The following is a 20,314-nucleotide window of genomic DNA, read 5'->3' as shown; positions in this document are numbered from 1 at the left end:
AGTTTATAGTGTTATTATCTACTTTCCATCAGCATAAGGTACATTTCACATTATTTGTTAGATAATTTGCAATTAAATGCAGGCTTTAAAGTATAGAATGTATTGTTTTCAGAGGTTTTATTATTCAACTGTTAGATGTACCTGCTAATTCTAGCTTCCGCCCTGTTTTCAGAGTCTCTGTGCAACAGCTAATGCATCAAGTGCACTGCACAGTAAGTAGTCTGTGTTATTATTTTAGGATGCTCATCTGACTCATCGCGCTAGTACTTACTCCTGAGAAGTGCACTTATGAAAGTAGCTTCATTCAGCAAGACTGAGAAAAGTGGTTCCCCCCTGTATATTACAGTGTGAGGATTTATAAAGCACTACAGTGATGCATGTGATGTACTTAAGTGTCATCATTATGTATAACAAGTTTCATCCTTAGATCAGTCTCTTACACTGAGAACACGGGGACTGGGAAGACTGGGACAGAGCATCTCCAAAACAGGGTGTTCCCGGTATGCAGTAGTTGGTACCTACTGAAAGTGGTTCAAGGAAGGACAACCGTTGAACTGGTGACAAGGTCATGGGTGCCCAAAGCGCGTTCATGTATGTGGGGAGCAAAGGCTAGCCTGTCTGGTCCAATCCCACAGAAAAGTTATACCATTACACCTTCATTTTGATAGTGTTTTATAGGCAGCTTTAATGACAGACTCGAGTGAATAATTAAAAAGATACAATGATAGTAATTGAATGTAAATAGTCTGATTAGCAAAGACACTAACTAAAACACAGAATACAAGCACTAATATTTAATGGGTATTTAATTATTTGTAAATTATATTGAAAACATTACACTGTTGTGAAGATATTTGCAATTGTTTTGTAAAAGGTGTCATTATGTTGGGGCCTAGCTCTCATTGCGTCTACACTGTTTTGACCAGCAGGTGTCGCCAGCGTGTGGTGTTCATTTTGTGAATCATTTTTGTGAAGCAATTGTTTCAATTGATTCGAAGCTTTGAAAAGCCTCGTTTCTTCCATCACTACCTGATACACTGTTGCTTGTGTTGAACTCTCTCTCAGTAAAATATACATATTCTTCGGACTGTTCCCTCTCAAGTTATTACATCGGCATTTACTAGCGATGATCAGTGTTTGTCTGATAACGAAGACGAGCTGTATGTCGATACGTGACATTCTAGAGGGGACGTCGGACGGCGTGGCGTGGGGACGTAATGACGTGTGCCGTTAATCGCTCTATGTCCTATACCATGTAACACGGGAACATGAGAGGAGAAGACTAAAAGCAACTCATGTAAACACCTTAATCACAATATTGTCTTATTCAGAATAAGGTCAATAATTAGATTATTGCTGTCCATGTAAACGGAGTCAGTGACTCCGAGCCGAGTCCTGTAGGTCCGAAACCTACTTGGGCCCAGAGTCGTTATTTGGGTAGGTAACAGACCAAAACCTCAATTGACATGTTAATGCGCAAAATTATTTCACCGTTTTAGCGTGCATATTGCAACATGTTTCAGCACTAACGGACAAACTTGTGGTGGTTTATGCAAGAAAACAAAACAAACAACAAAAAAAACAAAACACTGCTGATCACGTGGTTCACTGCCAAAAATATCAGCCAATCAGAACAGGAAGTAGTGGACGGTGGCGTTAAGCAGCTCGTGTGAGTAATACCCGTCATATGACTAGGCCACAAATGGAGTCGGTTACAACGAATTGAACGTGCTTCAGGAATTAATCAGAAAACGCGGATTTTAAAGTGAAATAGCAGGTCGAATATGCCACCTACGCTGTTTCACAAGCTTTTCAATAAAAGAAATGTTTTTACGCCGCCGCCGAAGTGCGACAAGGACGAATCTGCGTTCAGGTACGTATGGATATTTACATTGACGGTATTTGACAGACGCCCTTATCTTCCACAGCGACTTAAACCACAGCTCTCTCAATAAATACACCGTGACACGGGCTCACTGGGTCATCGATTAAAAGTGCCATCAGTCTGAAAACTGTTGATTATTATTTATTACTGAGGCTTTTCTGCACCGCCACAGCAGCGAGATAACGAGATCCCTGCGTCTCAACCCGCATTCTGCTGCACTCGCTAATAAATAATCAGGGCGGATTAGTTTGGATAAATATTTCCTACAGGAGTGTGCAGTTTACATGGACGTGGTCCGTTAAGAGTTGCACAAGGATTAAAGTCTATTGTTCACCGAGTTCATAATAATCTATCTGCTAAAAAATGTACACTGGCGATAATAAACAATGTTTGCGTCACACACGTAGCTAACATAGCTAGCTAGCATGTTGGTTGTTTTGACTGTCTCTGTGTTTATTGATGCGCGAGGATTCGGGTCATGCAACAACAACATGAGCAGTAAAGACTTGCAAAAAAACAACAACAATAGTATTTATACTGCACAACAAGTAAGTTTAATGAGATGGCACACATTTTGCGATGTGTGAGGTAAATCTGGAAAGGAACTACACTTCTGGGTGAATGCAGTTTGCGTAGTAATTTGTTTCTGTGAATTATAGAGTGGACGTCTTTAAGGCGCACGGAGCGTTACGTCATGAAGCCTGGCTGCAGAACTCGTATTAGGCACGTGACCCGTTGGTCGAGCAGCTAAGGGTACTTGGCAACTTTTTGTGATGACCTGTACCTATAGCTGCTGTACATTTCCAGATAAAATATGAAAAAAAGAAACAGAATGCTAGTGTGGTTTGTTTGGTCTACAACAGGGATACTTGGATATGAATCATAAGCGCTTTTCACACTTGAAATAGTTAACCCTGGGTCAGTCTAAATCCTGGGTTATCTTGTTTCACACATACTCATACTTTACCCGGGGTTAACGATTAACCCTGGGTATTCATAATCTGACGTTTCAGACTGTACATACAGCACATGACCGCTTTAAATAATGGCTTGTATTGCACTTTCACTTCAGTGAGGTAAAATGTTGCCACGTAAAGCCTCCTCGGCTGTTTAAAGCCTCCTGATGATCTGTTCACGCGCACACACAGAGATTTTATCACTGCCAGTCGCTGTACTATGAAGTTGCAGGTAGGCGTTCCTGCTACCCTCACAGTAGTTACCTGGGTGGTGCAACTCACATTCCACTTTGGACAGCAAACCTTGCTGCTAAAATGAAACATTCTGGTGTGTGATAGAGCAGCACAATTAATCATATATCGATCTCGATTACGGTTTTAACTGCCCACGATTACATGAACATGATCGACTGCGATACTGTCGTTTAAAGTTCGTCCTCCGCTCATAGAAAACTCCGCTTCCTAAACTTACAGCCAATCACCGTAGAGCGGCGCAGGGATGACGTCATTTTTTACGCCAAAACCCGGAAACCACTTAGCATTTTAGCACTCGAGCTGCCAGCTTCGCTTCATGCTCCAGCGCTTGAGCGAGAGGAAATCATGACGCTAACATGTTGCTAAACGGGACTGGAGACGACGTCGTGGACATTAAACGTCATCACGCTGAACGGGGAAAAAAAACTTTGCGGATAAACTGATTCAGGTGTGCTGTGCACAATTCAACAAAACAACATGGATGAAGATTCGTCCACAGAGTAAATCTGTATTACGGAAAATGTTTCAGTCAAGTTTGGAAACGTTCTCGGAAGCTCGGTGATGGTGACGTTGAGGTGGAGCGACCGTGGTGTAGTTCGTTTGTTGCGTACGGTTAGATGTTTATTTCTGGAGATTGTATTTAGGCTTCAGACTTCATAAACGTTGTGTGCATTTGTGAAAATGATCTTGATGGACAGAACGTGTTCGTGTTGTAAACTTTTGTTGATCACAGAGATATTATATTTGATGCATATTTTCATTTGCTTGATGGCATTTTTATTTTTACTTATCCTATATTTTGGGTAGAGTTTTATTTATATTTTGCTTCTACGAGATGATGCACTTTAAGGACCAGTCTAATTTGATGTAAAGATTTGTACATTAGCAGGAACGTAGCACAACATGGAGGTGAAAGCAGCGGTCTGTTTATTTCAATGCGAGAGTGCAATAAAAATATGTTCCTAAAATCAATGAATAATCGTGATCTCAATATTGATCAAAATAATCCTGCAGCCCTAGTGGGAGAGTGATCTTATATAAAATTCACATATGTGTGTGTGTGTGTGTGTGTGTGTATATATATAATAAAATATAATTAATATATACACACACATACATACGTATATGTGTATAATATCCTATGAGATGAAGGAGAAGCAGTGTGTGCTTTTTGCCGTTGTGGCCATGTATCTGCGGCAAAAGTAGCTTATGACTTTAGCGTGTTTAAAGCAAAATAATAATAATGAAACGCACTCACTTGTTGTTCCTATCAAGTAAAATCCCGTTGTAGCTCCTGTCTCAGTAAGGGAGCGTCACCATCAGGGTGTGGTTCACTATTTGTTCGATGGTGACTGGGAGCCGGAACGCAGCTCTGTGATTCCCGGGAGAAGTGTCCGGCTTGGTGCCGCTCGTTCCCGGGCGCCGAGGCAGCGACACACCGGACACTTCACCCAAGATAGGCGCTACCCTGGGAGTTTAATCGATTGCAACAAAGAGTGAGTGTTTCATGATTATTTATTTTATTATATATATATTTTTTGCTCTAAACCCACTAAGATCCTAAACTAAGCTAATTGGCTACTGCTGCAGTGGCGCTGCTTCTGCTAATCAGAGGGTAGCTGGACACCAATGATGTATTGGGCAGTTTTCTCAACCCGCTGGAGGGCCTTCTGATATGTGAGAGTTCAGTTTCTGTACCACACTGTCATGAAGTTTATCATGCTTTCATTAGTGCAGTGGTAAATTTCAGTTGGATCTGGGGGATAAGTGGGCTTTCATGAGTTTCCTCAGGAATTAAAGGCACTGTTGCCCCATTTTGATCAGGGTGGAAGTGTTGAGGGACTGGGATAGGTCCTCAGAGATATGGACACCCAGGAACTTGAAGCTGGTCACATGATCCACCTTGATCCCATCAATGTGCTGGATGGATATGTGAGTGTGGCCTCTTCTTGTCCTCTGGTGGTCCAAAATAAGCTCTTCGGTCTTCTGGGTGTTGAGTGCAAGATTGTTGCTTTCACATCTTCCTGTCAGGTGCTGATCCTCTTCCATGTAGGCCATGGCCAGAAGAGGGTCATTACAGCAGCATGTTTTTGTACTGGTGCAATGATTGCTGTCCTGAAGCAGGTTGGGACACCTGCCAAGGACAAGATGAAAATGTCAGTGAAGACCACAGGCAGGCAGGCCTGCCCTAAACCACAGGGTCAAGGGTCTTGGACAGATAAGCTACTGGACGATAACCTTCGCCATGCTCCGGGGCCAGGACCCCTGTGGCATTTCTCCCATCCTTTGACACATACAGGTCAGAAAGGAGACTGATGGACCAGCAGACCTAGAGCTGGAGTTGAACTCAGACTTCTTGAGATAACAAAATGAATGCCTCATCTCCTTAGTCCATGTAATGATGTCAGGCTGGTCTGTGAGACAACATTGCCTGAGCACCTTGTCATGATGTGAACAGTCAGGAATGTAGTGACAACACCAGTTTATAAGTCCAAGGAAACTGCCCATACCTCGTTTTATTGATGGAGCTGAAACATCAAGAATGATTCTCAGACGATCCACAGAGAGACGACGTTCACCTTAGCTGATGAGAAAACCCAGATAATGCACCGTGGTGAGGCAGAACTGGAGCTTTGAGAGCGAAGCCTTGAACCCGCATCGTGCTATATGTGCGAAGAGCTTCACTGAGCCATTTTGACGTGTGTCAAATTGCTGATAATAGGATGTCTGCAAAAGGGCGCACCCTTCTGCGAGAACCAGTCAAGATAGAGCTGCATGCACAGTGGCCGAGGACACGGCCGGACAATCGATGAACCCCCGAGGATAGGGATGTCCCGATAACAAAAATCTAGTAGTCGGTACTGATACCACCAAAAGTACACCATACTCGATACCAAAGTCGATACCACGGTAGGGTATAAAAATTCAAATTTAAAACTCTCCTGGAGGACATCCTCCTCTGGCTGATACTGAGAGAGAGAGAGAGAGAGAGAGTGGGGGAGGGGGATATTTCAGTTATCAAACACTGTCTGACAATGACTAATAAAACAGTGGAGGCTACAAGTGCTAAGGTGCACTCCTAAACACACACACACACACACACACACACACACACACACACCCCTTATACTGTGAATGCGACATACTGGGGAGGTGGAATTAAGGCTGGGGAGGCTGACAAACTCAGCTAGTTGGTGAAGAAGTCCAGCTCTGTTGTTGGTCACAAACTGGACACCCTGGAGACAGTGCTGGAGAAGAGAATCAGAAATAAAATCAGGTCCATTTTGGGAAACCCCTCTCATCCTCTGTATGCTGAGCTACGGCAGATGGAGAGCATCTTCAGCCACAGGCTCATCCCCCTCCAGGTGCAAGACGAAACGCTTCAGATGTTCCTATGTTCGACAGCCATCAGGCTGTACAACACCTGGCCACCGCCCCCTTGACCTTACTTTACTACACTACAAATACACTGCTACACTGTTATGATATGGTACCATACTGTACTTTTTACACTGCTCACAAATCACATCACTGCTTCAAAGCTTTTGTTAAATGTCTACACTGAGAATACTGTACAGCTGCAGTATGTATATAGTGTTGTGTTCACTGTACATCTGCGATATGTACCTGGGCTATTTGTGTAGTGGGACTGTACATTGTTGCTTGCTGTATATACTGCTCATATATGTGTGTGTTTGTGTATAATTTGTGCTTATGTCTTTACATATTTATACATCTTGTATATACTCTTTATATACCCCTTTATTGTTCTCCTTACTATCCCTTTTTTTTTTTTTTTGCTGCTGCTTTGACACCCTAATTTCTCCATCCTGGGATTAATAAAGTATTATCTTATTAGTTTAAATTCACTGATATGGTGGCAGGACAGAAAGATTTATTGAAAGCATGAACGTTTGAATAATTATGAGTGACATGAGGCTACATGTATCTGACAGGCCCCGGGCTGAATGGTGATGCATGGTGGCCATTAGGAGGTAGTTTATAACACTGCAATGCGTTAGCGTCGTTAACAAATAACTGGCTCTCGCAAACATTACATGGAGCATAACGTTAGCTGGTTTCACGCCACAATGCAGCTGCCTCAAACAAACATAATACAGGACCGTCTTTCAGGTGCTTCACCAAATTCCAGGTGTTTCCTCGCTTTGTTTGAGATGAACGATAGCGTCGGTTGCACACCGGCTTCAGAGCATCAATTATATGTTTGTCGTCATCCGCCTCGAATGTGAAGTATTTCCATATTTAACGCTTACCAACTTTCCTCTCAGCGAGTCGGGGTGGAGCGAAACTTGTCGCCAACTTCTGTAGTTTTTCCCGTGTGCTTATAGATCTTCTTCTTCTTCTTTACCACTCGTGGACTGATGAGGAATGAATAACTTTCAGTTGCTCCTCATGTGTCAGTAGTTCACATTAGAATGATCCCTATAGAAAACACTGTAGGTGAGATTATGACAGCCCATAATCATAATTGAGGTGGATTCCCACATGGAGGCAAACCTTTCTTCAGAGAAAATATTCTTATCTCCAGCGGGGAATCCCACTTCATGAACCCAGTAAACTGTTAGAAAAAATGTTGAGGTTGTAGAAACACTGTTACAGCCATGTCCTGTTTTGAGCGCTTGGGGGAGTTGCCATAAGACACATACACACAAGGTCAGATAGCAAAGTCTCTGTTTATTCAAAAAGACAAAAGTTTATATATCAGACAGTCATGTGCCTCAGCAACAGTGCGCTCATCGTTCAGGGTAAAATGGTGGGCCGTTGGTACATCCCGTACCAGGTGCAATATAAGAGTAATTAGGAGAGAATGACACATTCCTGTTATATGGGTTGTCGAGGAGACGAGAAAAAGGTCACGGTGTTCTCAAGAGGGAGAGAACTTGCATAAACTCATGAGCTAAAGTAGGAGTGTGTGCCATATTAATGTTTATCAAGCACTGAACACTTGGCCTGGGATGCCATCAGGGCCAGCAGCTTTATGTGCATTTACCCTGCTCAGGGCGGGGCACACTTCACTGGTGGAAAATGTGCGCGGCAGGTCATCGAGTGAGAGCTCAGCTTTGTTGGGTGGCTCTGTGTTTGCACAATCGAAGCGAGCACAGAAGGTGTTAAGACCATTGAAAGGGAGAGGAAGTGTTGTTGGTTGATTTATAGTCTGTGAGCGCATGGATGCCTGCCACATGCGTCAGGGTTTGTCCTCTATCCAAAGTTTATAGTTGTGTTGGGCTGCTTTAATCCCCCTCTTCAGATTGGCCCTGGATAAGTTGTAGGCTTCCTGATCGCCAGATCTGAAAACAATGTCACGTGCCTCCAGCAGGAGTCATCCAAGGCTTCTGGTTGGGGTCTGTAATGGTGTGCCTCAAGGCTCTGTACTCGGTTCCCCCTTATTTACAATTTATATAAACAATATTGAGTCTCTGGTAAAAGCTTTTAAGGAATTGCAAACTGCTTTTAAATCTGTTCAAACTTCCGTGTCTCAGTTGAAGCTTGTACTTAACACTGACAAAACAAACTTACATCTTCTAAAGAAGAAAAAAAAAAGCGCCCCAGAAGCTTGCACCAATTACTACTTTTCAGAGTGATGCAATTGATTCTGTTACTTCATATAAATATCTTGGAATTTTAGTTGTTGATGGTCTTTCTTTTCAACCCCATATTCAGTACCTTACAAAACAACTGAAGCTGAAACTGGGATTTTATTTCAGATATAAGACTTGTTTTTCTTTAGAGGCTAAAAGGAGGCTGGGAGGAAAGAACAGGCATGGGTTGAAGTGTGTTTAAAGCGAAGCTGCTGTGTGTTGCCGTGTTCATCACAGTTGTGTCTGCATTACAGCAGCTGGCCATCCCCACAGCTGGAGCCCAGTCAGATCCGCCTTATCGTCTACCAAGACTGCGAAAGACGAGGCCGAAATATCCTCTTCGACTCTGACATGAAGAAGAGAAGCATAGAGGAAGCCTCAGTCATGGTGAGTACCCATAACCCCTGCCCCTACCAAACCCCCCTTTGCTTGCTCACTCTTAGCATTGGACAGAAATCCTGAGCAGTTTGTGCCAGAGGCCTTATCTCCATTTATAATCGCATTCTTCAGCGTTTAGAAGCATTACCTTTTAGAAGGCTACCTGCGTGTGTAGCCAGTTACGTTGTGTATTAAAATATTAAACATAGGCTTAATTCACTTAATGTACGTGTATGCATAGTATATTTAAAGTGTAATTAGGGGTGCAGTTAACAATTATTTTCTTAATCGATTGATCGGCCGATTAATGTTTTACCTGATTAATCAGATGGGCTTTCAGTACCTTTTTTCTTGTTTATTTAAAATAATATCCACAAACAGTGTTACAGATGTAAACTTCAGACTAAACTTTATCAATTTTACATTAACACAATTATTTATATATATATATATATATATAAGTATTTATTCAGTTTTTACTACTACTACTGATGCTTCCATAACGAGTTACACCATCAATAAAGACCTCCTCATGTGAATCGAACAGGACACACCTGGTAACAAGAAACACCGGTCAGTCACATGTTTCAATATTTTTGCTCACCTACAAATTGGGTGGTCTGATACAAAACATGCCATGTTCTGTCATTTAACACATCTGCATATTAATACCAGGACATAAAAGCTGAAAATCTAAACTCGCTTCTCATATTTATCTTTTCAAACCAAACCCAAATGTCTACAGCAAAAACAAATGATTTGTCCTTTCTGTTCCAATATTTTTGGAGGAGACTCTATGTACGCTATTTTGCAAAGTGATGAACTGTGAATGTGCCTTGCTGAGTGGGTTGTATGCTAAAGTACAATGGCATTAGATAAACTGCACTGAGGAAGCTGTGTGATGTCACTGAGTGTGGGAAATCTGCAGATCTGAGATCTGCTGTAGCTGCGTCACATGACACGCTTTGGTAGCGGATCTTGTATCTCCTGTGTGAGAGAGTGAGGGAGCATGAGAGAGGGCAGTTGACAATAGGGCGAGTAAGCGGTTCACGAGTTGTGGAAGTCACATGATTGTGGATCACATGCTCCGCTACTGTGTGCTCGGTCAGTGCAGGAATACACGTCTGCTTGTCTACGTTAGTGAAGTAGAAGAAAGCATGTATATGAAATGATCTCAGTTCTGAACCCACATCTTGTTCTAAGCCAAAACAAAACCACTGTAAAAGTATATGTGTGCTTATTAGCTTAAAGTAATTTTATCTCTTTATTTTTTATTTTATTTATATATATTTATTTTAATCTGGGCTAGAAATTTGCGCACACAAATTAAAATCTATTCCCCTGCATGCTTACTTGAAGTGAGTGTTGCTGCTTTATAGCATTATGGTATTTTTTACTATTGTCAGTTAAAAAAAAAATAAAAATTATTTTGAGCATCAGGCTGCAATATATCGATCGCAATCATACATAATATGGAATTAATTCTGTTTCATTTTTATTCTTATTATATCATTATATAGTTTATCTTGGCATACAGTGTGAGAGAGTATATTTTTGGAGAGATTGGGGTATTCGGAGGTCGTCTTCTTATGAATCAAAATGACTCTTTATGATGCATTAACTCAGCAGACCACCGTTATGTATCGTTGTGCTAACTTTTTTTTTTTAATTATGGTTTTAGAAGACGTGTGGTGACTCTCAAGCTAAAATGTTCAGAAAGTGTTGTCCACTGAGGCCAACAGGTGGAAGCTCCAGCTCTCTGGACAGCAGTTCCTCCTGTGCCTCTGAGCCTATGGAGCACAATCGTTTCCAGGTCAGCAAGTCACAGTGCCAGCCTCATTTCCTCATTTTAATGCTGAATGTACAGTGTGTTTATGTGGCAGAGTGAGTTGTGGGTTCTAAGCAGTTACTCAGTGGTATGGAGTTTGCTGTCCTTGGACAAAGCTGATGTTTTTGGGACAACGCTAATCTTTTTACTCTGACTGTACCTTCTTTCTTGCTTGTCCTCAGGGTGCCTCCCACTGTTCCTCAGACCCCAATATGCTGGGGGAGATGATGTTCGGCTCAGTGGCGATGAGCTACAAAGGATCTACGCTGAAAATCCATCAGATTCGGTTAGGAAGAAAGCCATTGCATCAGGGCTCAACAGAGCGAGCGTTTCACTCATGTTTGCCACTAAAAATAGACGTGTGAGAACTGTAACTGTAACCATATTTAGTTGCCCGAGTGCGAATGAAAAGAATTACAAAATTCAGCCCAAGCAGCCTCTAGTTTATTTTTTTCCCCTTCAAAAAGAAAGTTGATAACGCAACAATGACTAGGTCGCTGTGCTGAACCAGTGCTGTCCGTTTAAAAATAAATAAATCAATCAGGTGATCCACTGTTCGGCGCACAGAGCGCTCTAGACACCACTTTTTCAACAACTAAAGATGTCAGGAGTGAGCACGCAGAGAGCTACTGGGATAGCTAAAGTTAGCTAGCAACATATGCAAAATATAAAGCCTGTTGGTCATTATTTCAAAAGACCGAGTGCGACAGAAACTTAAGTTTCGGAAATTTGGACTGAAACAGTCGATGTTGAGGAAGCCGACGAAGTAACGTTGATTGAAATACAAGTTTGTGAGTCCTTTAGATTTTTTTCCTATATTTTTGTATACAGTTGTCTTAAAACATCAGATTTTCACACAAGTGCTCACAGTAGATAACGAGATCCAATTTAACCAATTGGACTGGTCTAATTAGATTATACTTGGTCATTTATTTATTGAGGAAACATTGCTATTTAAACCATGCCGTGATTTAAGCTTCTCTCTCTCTCTCTCTCTCTCTCTCTCTCTCTCTCTCTCTAACTCTCTCTCTCTTTCCTCTCTCTCTCCCTTGCACACACACTCTTCCTGACTCTGTCTCTGTCTTGCTGTCTTCGTGTTCATGTGCAGATCTCCCCCACAGTTGATGCTTAGCAAAGTGTTTACAGCACGGACGGGTGGCAGTGTGTATGGTAGCCTAAACACGTAAGCGCTGTTCATATTTTATTCCTCATGCGCACATTTTCAGCACATCTAACACATTTTTCTGATGTTATCTGGCAGGCTGCAGGACAGTTTGGAGTTCATCAATCAAGACTCGAGGTCTCTCAGGCCAGATCAGAACACAGTGGTCAGTGGCTTCCTGGGAAGCATAGGTAATCTTTACACACGCTGGGCCTTATTTATCAGCTGCATATGAAAAGAATCTGTTTATACATTGTTGCAGGAGCATTTACACAACAAACATGGTGTTCATGGAAATTCTGGTACTTTAGAAAGACTACCTTTGAGAAGACCGCGAGCTTCAGAGGATAAGAGTTTTACTATGATGGCAGAGAGCACTTATTCTTTATGAATTAGGATGACGTGAGAAAAGTGTAGCTCTAACTTGTCACTAAGCATGAATCACATGTATAATTTCCACAGATTCCACAGTGTTTGAATATTTGGTTATTGGTCAGTTGTTTTGTAGTTTCAGCTGCACCACAGAGTGTCATATCAGCTTTTCTGTATCTTCACCATCGCACTTTCCCCACAGTGTGCTTGAGTCATTGTTTGTCAGACCACAGCTGCTTATGAACTGACATCTTATGGCACAACTTTGTCTGCTTTCAATATTTTTGTGCTTATTATTGTTTTAATTCAATGTATTTTTCTTATTTGTTTTCTTACATGCAGAGTTCTCCTTGTTAGTGCTGCAAGTTTAGCCAACAAACTTAAAGAAGGGTTCGCAAAATTATTTTATATACAGGTGCGTCTCAAAAAATGTGACTGGTGGAAAAGTTCATTTTTTCCTTAATTTAATTCAAAACAGTGGAACTTTCATTTATTCTAGATTCATTACACATAGTGAAATATTTCATTTATTTATTTATTTATTTTTTAATCTTGATGATTACGTCTTACGGCTCATGGAAATCAAAAATCCAGTATCTCAGAATATTAGAATAAATCATTTATATTAGAGAAATGTCGACCTGAGAAGACTCTAATCACATAATTAACTCAAAACACCTGCGAAGGTTTCCTGAGGCTTTAATCTCTCGGTCTGGTTCAGTATTTATCGGTCATTGGTCATTGGTTCGGTCATTGGTCCATTGGTTCAATCACGGGGAAGATGAAAGTTAACGTTGCATTTCATTTGGAAATCAAGGTTCCAGAGTCTGGAGGAAGAGTGGAGAGGAACAGAATCCGAGCTGCTTGAAGTCCAGTGTGAAGTTTCCACAGTCGGTGATGATTTGAGGAGCCATGTCATCTCCTGGTGTTGGTCCAGTGTGTTTTCTCAAGTCGAGAGTCCATGCAGCGTCTACCAGGAGATTTTGGAGCACTTCATGCTTCCGTCTGCTGACGAGCTTTATGGAGATGCTGATTTCCTTTTCCAGCAGGACTCGGCACCTGCCCACAGTGCCAAAACTTCTAGTAACCGGTTTGTGACCGTGGTATTACTGTGCTTGATTGTCCAGCCGACTCGCCTGACCCGAACCCCATAGAGAATCTACGAGAGACACCAGACCCGACAATACAGACGAGCTGAAGACCGCTATCAAAGCAACCTGGGCTTCCAGAACACCTCAGCAGTGCCACAGGCTGATCGCCTCCATGCCACGCCGCACTGATGCAGTCATTCCTGTAAAAGGATTAAAGCCACGACCTGTATTATAAATTCTTTATTCTGATATTTTGAGAAACTGGATTTTTGATTTCCGTGAGCTGAAAATGCTTGAGATATTTAACTTTGTGTAATGAATCTAGAATATGTGAAAGTTCCACTTTTCGAATTGAGATGCACCTGTATGTATATACGCTAACTGACCACTTTATTATGAACATCTGTACACCACCTCATTCATGCAGCAGCATCATGTGGCAGCAGAGTAGTGCATAAAATCATGCAGATACCGATAAAGTACACTTTACAGTCGCATCAGACATCAGAATAGGGAAATGTGTGAGATCAGGGATTTTGACATGGCATGGTGGTTTGTGCTTCATGGGCTGTTTTGAGTAATTCAGAAATTGCTGGGATTTTCTCACACAGCACTCTAGAGATGAAATAGTTTGGTGTAAGATAACCGGAAACGTCCAATGAGCAGCAATACTTTGGGTGGAAAGTAGGGATGGGCGATTATCTTATCGTTTGCGATATACCGGTAGAAATTCTCCCCATCTTCCGATTGATAATAATCGATAAATATCGATTAATAGCGATAACGATAAAGCCTAGTTGATGGCGTATTTCTGTGTGCGACGGTGTGCGACCCATTCACAGCTCACGTGCAGAGCAAAAACAACTATGGTGGAAGGCGGAGGTGAAGCGTAGGAGGAGTTTATCGCTGAAGGAGGAGCTACCGCTACAATCTGTATCTGGTTTGGTTACAGAAAATCAGTTTTATTTTTAGATCAGTGGGGGCGCGGACGGACAAGGTGTTTGAGGTTTTACCCAATCAACTGCATAGTTTTTTGAAGGTAAAGGATTTGTTTGTTTTTTTTTTAAATTGATGCATGCAACATGTTCCAAAAAAGTTGGGACTGGGACAATTTAGGACTAATAGCGACGTGACCAGTTGAAATAAGAAGGTGATGTTAAACAGGTGAGGCAGTCATCTAATCATATATATATATATATATATATATATATATATATATATATATATATATATATATATATATATATATATGTATATATATATATATGTATGTATGTATGTAAGGAGCCTCCAAAAAAGGCCTAGTCCTTCAAGAGCAATGATGGGTCGAGGCTCGCCGATCTGCCAACAGATGCATCAGCAAAATAATCCCACACTTTGATCAACATTCCCCAAAGACAAATCAATTTGGAATTACCAATTTGCAAACATTAGTGGTGGCCATTTACATTGCCAGTGCGAGCCCTTTGTCTTCCACATGATACTGCTGTCAGTCCTGACACATTGCAGGAAGTCTAGGACCGTAGCCAGACATTGTTATTACGTTCAACCAAGGAGGTAGCAAAGGCTTCTACTACAATTCTGAGGGATTAAAAAGTGTTATTCGATATTTGCTGTGAAATTAGCTTATTTTCCTTTTAAACGTCTGAAATTATGCAGATATCAGCATGGATTCATAGGACTCTGTTTGTATTAAAGTGCCGTTATTTTCCACTCGCCTTAGATGTATTCTCATGTCTTAGGTCTTTTTGCTTGACTAATCTGGTTCTGTGTCTTTCTCTCTTCTTGTCTCTGTCATCCCCTCTAATGTTTACTCCCAACCTACTACCCATTTCTGTTATCTGTGGACATTATCCTGCACAGGATTTTCTCAGCTGTGCAGCCCTCGTCGGGCCTTCTCTGAGCAGGGCCCCCTCCGTCTCATCAAGAGCGCCTCTTTCTTTTCAGGTTGGCGCTCTGTGTTTGGGTGTGTGAAGCTAGGACAAGTGGATCTTTATGCGTAGTCAGCACATAGCTTTTTGTCACTAGTGCATGCATACCATAAAATACCATCCAACTCCATAAAAGCTGCTCATTCTCACCTTTTTTTTTATTGTTTTTCACTACTTCTCTTTAACCATTACCATCATATCAGCAAGGTTCTGTCATCACTTTTTTTAAATTTTTTTTTTTTAACTTCCTCTCTCCCTCCCTCCGTCCCTCCCTCCCCTTCTCTTACCGTACACAAGCGAGGAGTGAGGATATAACCTAGCTTATGAACTGCCCTCATGCCTCTGCATTCATTGAGTATTGGTTGAGTGTCTTGGTGTCTTGCTTATTAGTTATCCAGCACATGCATGGCCTGAAGGCTTAATTGGACATCCAGAAAAGTCAGCATCCACATGCATCTATACAGTGGTATGAAAAGTCATTGTTGTTGGACCACAGTTCAGTGTAAAAGATAATAGGATAAAGTACAAAAGAAAGACTGTAGCTGAAGTGCAGCAAAATGCCACAAATACAAATGGCAGTGTACACCAATCAGCCATAACATTAAAACCATCTCTCTAATTTTGTATATGTCCTTGTGCCACCAAAACCGCTCTGACACGTCGAGGCATGGACTCCACAAGACCTCTGAAGGTGTTCTGTGGTATCTGGCACCAAGACTTTAGCGGTACATCCTTTAGGTCCTGTAAGTTGCGAGGCGGGGCCTCTGTGGATCGGACTTGTTTGTCCAGAACATCCTACAGATGCTCGATCAGCTTGAGATCTGGGGAATTTGGAACATTTTGAACTCTGTCATGTTCCTCATAGGCCTGACATGATAACTAATTATATTGGATATTTTGTCCCAGAAATAATTGCGATAAACGATATTATCATCATTTTAAGACCATTTCTTGCCAGTGATATAATAATAGTAATAATAATAATAATAATAATATAATAGCATTGTTTTTGTCTTCTGACGAAATTATCCTTTAAATGAGTCCAAATTTATGTCCAGAGTCGGGTATTACGTGTTACTGTATTCTAATGACTTTTTCTGATAACACCGTAATGTAACACGTTACATTTTAGATGTATATAATTTGATTACAGTTACTGATGTCAGTAAAATTACGTTACTTGCATTACAAGTTTATTGGTCAGAAAACAATATTAAAAGTAAAATGCATTTTTTAAATAAAGCGCTGCCAGGGGTGTAACCCGGCCTGGGCGTTCGGTGCTGTGGCCCGGAAGATTTTTTCTTTATCCCTGAATAATTCTGCACTTGGAGCGGTTTGTCACGACATAACTGAACATCAGAAAAAGTAGACGGCGATGTTGTAATTTTATATCTTCAGTGAACGGAGGCGAGACCGATTTTTTTTACACCAGTAAAGGGGTTTAAACTGAAACACTAACTTCCTCTCGTGCTGAGCAGGAAAACAAGGTGTGTAAATGTCTGAGTTCCAGTTTACGTGAACATATGAGTAGAACAGAAGGAAAGATAATGTACTTTGCATTGAACTGTAGCAGCTAAACCCATAGCTTAGTCGTGCCTCACCTTGACTCGCGACACCAAACTAACCTAGTTAGAAAAGCCTTATGTTTTATCAGTCTGCTCGTCCTACGCACGGTGACGACACCCGAGGCACGTTTTATGATAAATCCAACCTTCTTGTAGTGTATTTTTGTAGATTTGAAAAGTAAAGTAATTAGTAATCTGATTACTTTTCACGTGCAGTAATCAATAATGTAATCAAATTGCAATTTTAAAGTAGTTGAGCCTTGGATGCCCATGACCCTGTTGTCAGCTAATGTTATGGCTGATAGGTGTAACTGTATCGTTTAAACTGGCTAGGCAGAACCGTAAGTCATAAGCAGAGACTGATCCAAGAGCATAAAAATCAATACTGTATATGACCGTGGATACGATTATATCCAGAGCATTGAATGTATAACCACCATTATCATGCATCTCGCTTAAGATCAGTGAGATCAGGTCCATGCAATTAAGGTAGTTTAGCATTTCAATGATTTTAATTCCGCTCAAGCAGTAAATTAGATGTAGTGGTGGTGGGTACTAATGCCCTTTGCTCTGGAACATTTGAACCATTGTTATCTTCCCTCAAACTCGCTTTTTTTTTGCTGAATTTCTTCATAGGTCACAGTAACCCTATGGACATGCCTGCCCGAGGACCGTACGATGAGAGAGAGAGCGGCATTGCAAGATCAGGTATGTGTGTGTCTGTATATGAGAGACATCAAAATGTGATTTATTTATTTATTGAAATTACAGCGCTTTTTTTTTTTTTTTTATAAATATCTTTGAATTGTTTGCCTTGTAGTTTTTTGTTAAATGCACATTGGGCCTCATTCAGTAATTTCTGCGTTACGTGTTAATGTTTGCACAAGCCAAATTAAACGTTTATGCCGTATTTACAAATGTTCCGTAAAAGCAGATTTCTTTTTTCATATGTGTGTGTTCAATCTGATGAAAGTCAGCAGTAAATTACCAGACACATGCTTGCCACAGCTGATTTGCATATGCCGACCACTGCAAAACTCCATAAAAGACAGAGTTCACAGAGAAAATGGAAAATTGTCAAAAAATAGAAGAATTTGCAGAAGTTGAAGTAATTTTGAGTCACGTCTTTGAGAATAAGAACTGTTTAGCAGTGTAATCCAGTGGAGTCACAAAGCCTGAAAAGACCAAAATGTGGAGAGAAATTGCAGAGATGAACTTGGTGTCCTACATCCAGTGCAAAAGTCCAAAAATGTATTATTGCTAATTGACCGAGTTGTCTGCTAGCGGCGGAGGCTGAGCTCTGATTCCTGTGGTTTCAGTGTTCCTTTAGATATAGTTGATTAATTGGAGTAAGGACTAAATACTGTTTGATTTATCACATCAGATAAAATCCAATATCGGACCCAGTTTGGGGATTTTAGGCAAAATTGCGTGCTATGTGTGTGAAACAAGCTGGATTAAACTCGATGACACTCACTGTCTCTATTTACTTCCTTCTGCAGCATCTCTGAGTAGTCTGCTGATCACACCATTCTCATCACCTGGCTCTTCTCTCACCAGTAGCTGCGCTAGTAGCTACCAGCGCCGCTGGTTACGTAGTCAGACCACCAGCTTGGAGAATGGAGTCTTCCCCCGATGGTGCGTATGCTGTGAGCAGTATTACACAGACACTTTACAGTCTTGCTCAAGGACATGTTCACACATCCATTGCTTCTTTTATCAGTCCCCTGTCTCTCAAATGTTTTGCTTTTTCTTTCTTTGCTTTATAAATGATGGTATCTTTCACTTCATTTAATTAAAAAGCAATGCACAGCTGTGCTCCTGGAACAAGACAAACAAGATAAAATCCCTTGGGGCTGCTCCGGTCTGTGGTGCAGCTGGGAGAATGACAATCATTCAGCCCCAAGTGACTTTAATGCGTACATGCTGACAAAAATAGCAGACGACACTGTGGCTTTGTTTCGTGTGTTTGGGTCTTACAGGTCTGTAGAGGAGAGCTTTAACATGTCGGATGAGGGTAGTGTCCCAAGCCTAGGCGTAGCAAGGAAGAAGAAGATAGCCATTGGAGTCATCTTCCTCCTGTCACCCAACGAAGATGAGAACAGCAAGTTCCAGGAGTTTTTCTTCTCCCACTTCCCTCTCTTTGAGAGCCACATGAACAAACTGAAAAGTTCAATTGAACAGGTATTGTAAATGTGTATTAGTATGTATTAATCGTGTGTGGCATATACATAAGATTTTACAGTATACAATATTTCAGGAGGATTATAGAGGAATGAGAGATTTATGGCATCAAGATAAATAAATTGTGTATATGATCATCAGCTTTTGTTCGAATGTTCTGTGGACTAATGAGTTGAAAGTGGAACTGTTTGGTTTACACCCGCTGTAACGGGACCCCTGTCTTCCAAACACTGAATTCCACAAAAAGAACATCATACCTACAGTCAAGCATGGTGGAGGCAGTGTGATGGTGTGGGGATGCGTTGCTGCTTCAGGGTCTGGGCAACTTGCAGTAATTGAGGGGAAATATGAATTCTGCTCTCTACCAGAAAATCCTAAAGGAGAATGTCCATAAATTGAACTCAAGCGAACTGGATTAACTGCTACTATAGTCTGAGAAGTGAGACTAGGCTACAGGCTTAAAACATTTTAAAGCTTAATTGAATTGGCTTCTGCGATCCACACTGATCTACTCTTCTTCTTTTTTCTTCTTTTTCTTCTTCCTTTTTTCGCCCCCAGGCAATGAAGCTGAGTCGACGGTCAACTGATGTTAGTCAAAGAATCCTGGCTCACAACCGCATAGTGGACAGCCTCAATGAGTTCAGGTATGTATAGCTCAGTTATAGGTAGCGTTTCCTTCAAGGTGATACACACACACACACACACACACAACTGAATGGGAATGCTTTGCCATCTTGTGGGTTCGGGATTTATAAAGGGTTAAGCTAGTGGTAAATTTCAAATGATGAATGATCTAAATGTGATATAGAGCCACTGTTGAACCCTGTCATTAGTTTACTCAAAATGAACTTGTACATCTTCTTAGCATTCAGCACCACTAGGGGGCACTGAGCCAATGTCGTGACATCGCAGTGCTGAGGTTTGTGGTTTTGACCCACGGAAAAGTGCTTTGTCCACATGTTGGAAGCACACACTAAGTGCACCACTTAGCCATTATCATCAATATTCTTTATTTATATATATATATATATATATAGTAATATGAGATCATTGGATATCAGTCATTGTTTTCCATACCGTAGAAAGACTTTGGTGAAGCGCCCAAGT

At 41.2% G+C, this 20,314-nt stretch overlaps 1 protein-coding gene across 5 annotated transcripts in view; it reads left to right on the top strand.

Moving 5' to 3' along the window:
• The first annotated feature begins 1,538 nt into the window (after positions 1-1,538).
• The window catches only part of fnip1 (folliculin interacting protein 1), a 28,387-nt gene continuing 9,611 nt past the window's right edge, over positions 1,539-20,314 (top strand). For 2 of the 5 annotated variants that reach the window (XM_053648685.1, XM_053648682.1), the window contains exons 1-11: positions 1,539-1,873; positions 8,951-9,083; positions 10,756-10,887; positions 11,085-11,188; positions 12,011-12,085; positions 12,164-12,255; positions 15,391-15,474; positions 17,660-17,731; positions 18,526-18,661; positions 19,006-19,207; positions 19,766-19,851. In XM_053648685.1, coding sequence (XP_053504660.1) covers positions 1,785-1,873; positions 8,951-9,083; positions 10,756-10,887; positions 11,085-11,188; positions 12,011-12,085; positions 12,164-12,255; positions 15,391-15,474; positions 17,660-17,731; positions 18,526-18,661; positions 19,006-19,207; positions 19,766-19,851 — 1,205 coding nt within the window. In that variant the 5' untranslated portion in view covers positions 1,539-1,784. The remainder of the gene's footprint in view (positions 1,874-8,950; positions 9,084-10,755; positions 10,888-11,084; positions 11,189-12,010; positions 12,086-12,163; positions 12,256-15,390; positions 15,475-17,659; positions 17,732-18,525; positions 18,662-19,005; positions 19,208-19,765; positions 19,852-20,314) is intronic. The other 3 variants (XM_053648683.1, XM_053648686.1, XM_053648684.1) reach the window with 3 other exon arrangements.

This window comes from Ictalurus furcatus, chromosome 18, assembly GCF_023375685.1.
Source record: "Ictalurus furcatus strain D&B chromosome 18, Billie_1.0, whole genome shotgun sequence".
NCBI classification, from domain to species: domain Eukaryota; kingdom Metazoa; phylum Chordata; class Actinopteri; order Siluriformes; family Ictaluridae; genus Ictalurus; species Ictalurus furcatus.
Note: the sequence above shows the minus strand (reverse complement) of the source record. Positions and strands in the feature narration are given on the sequence as shown.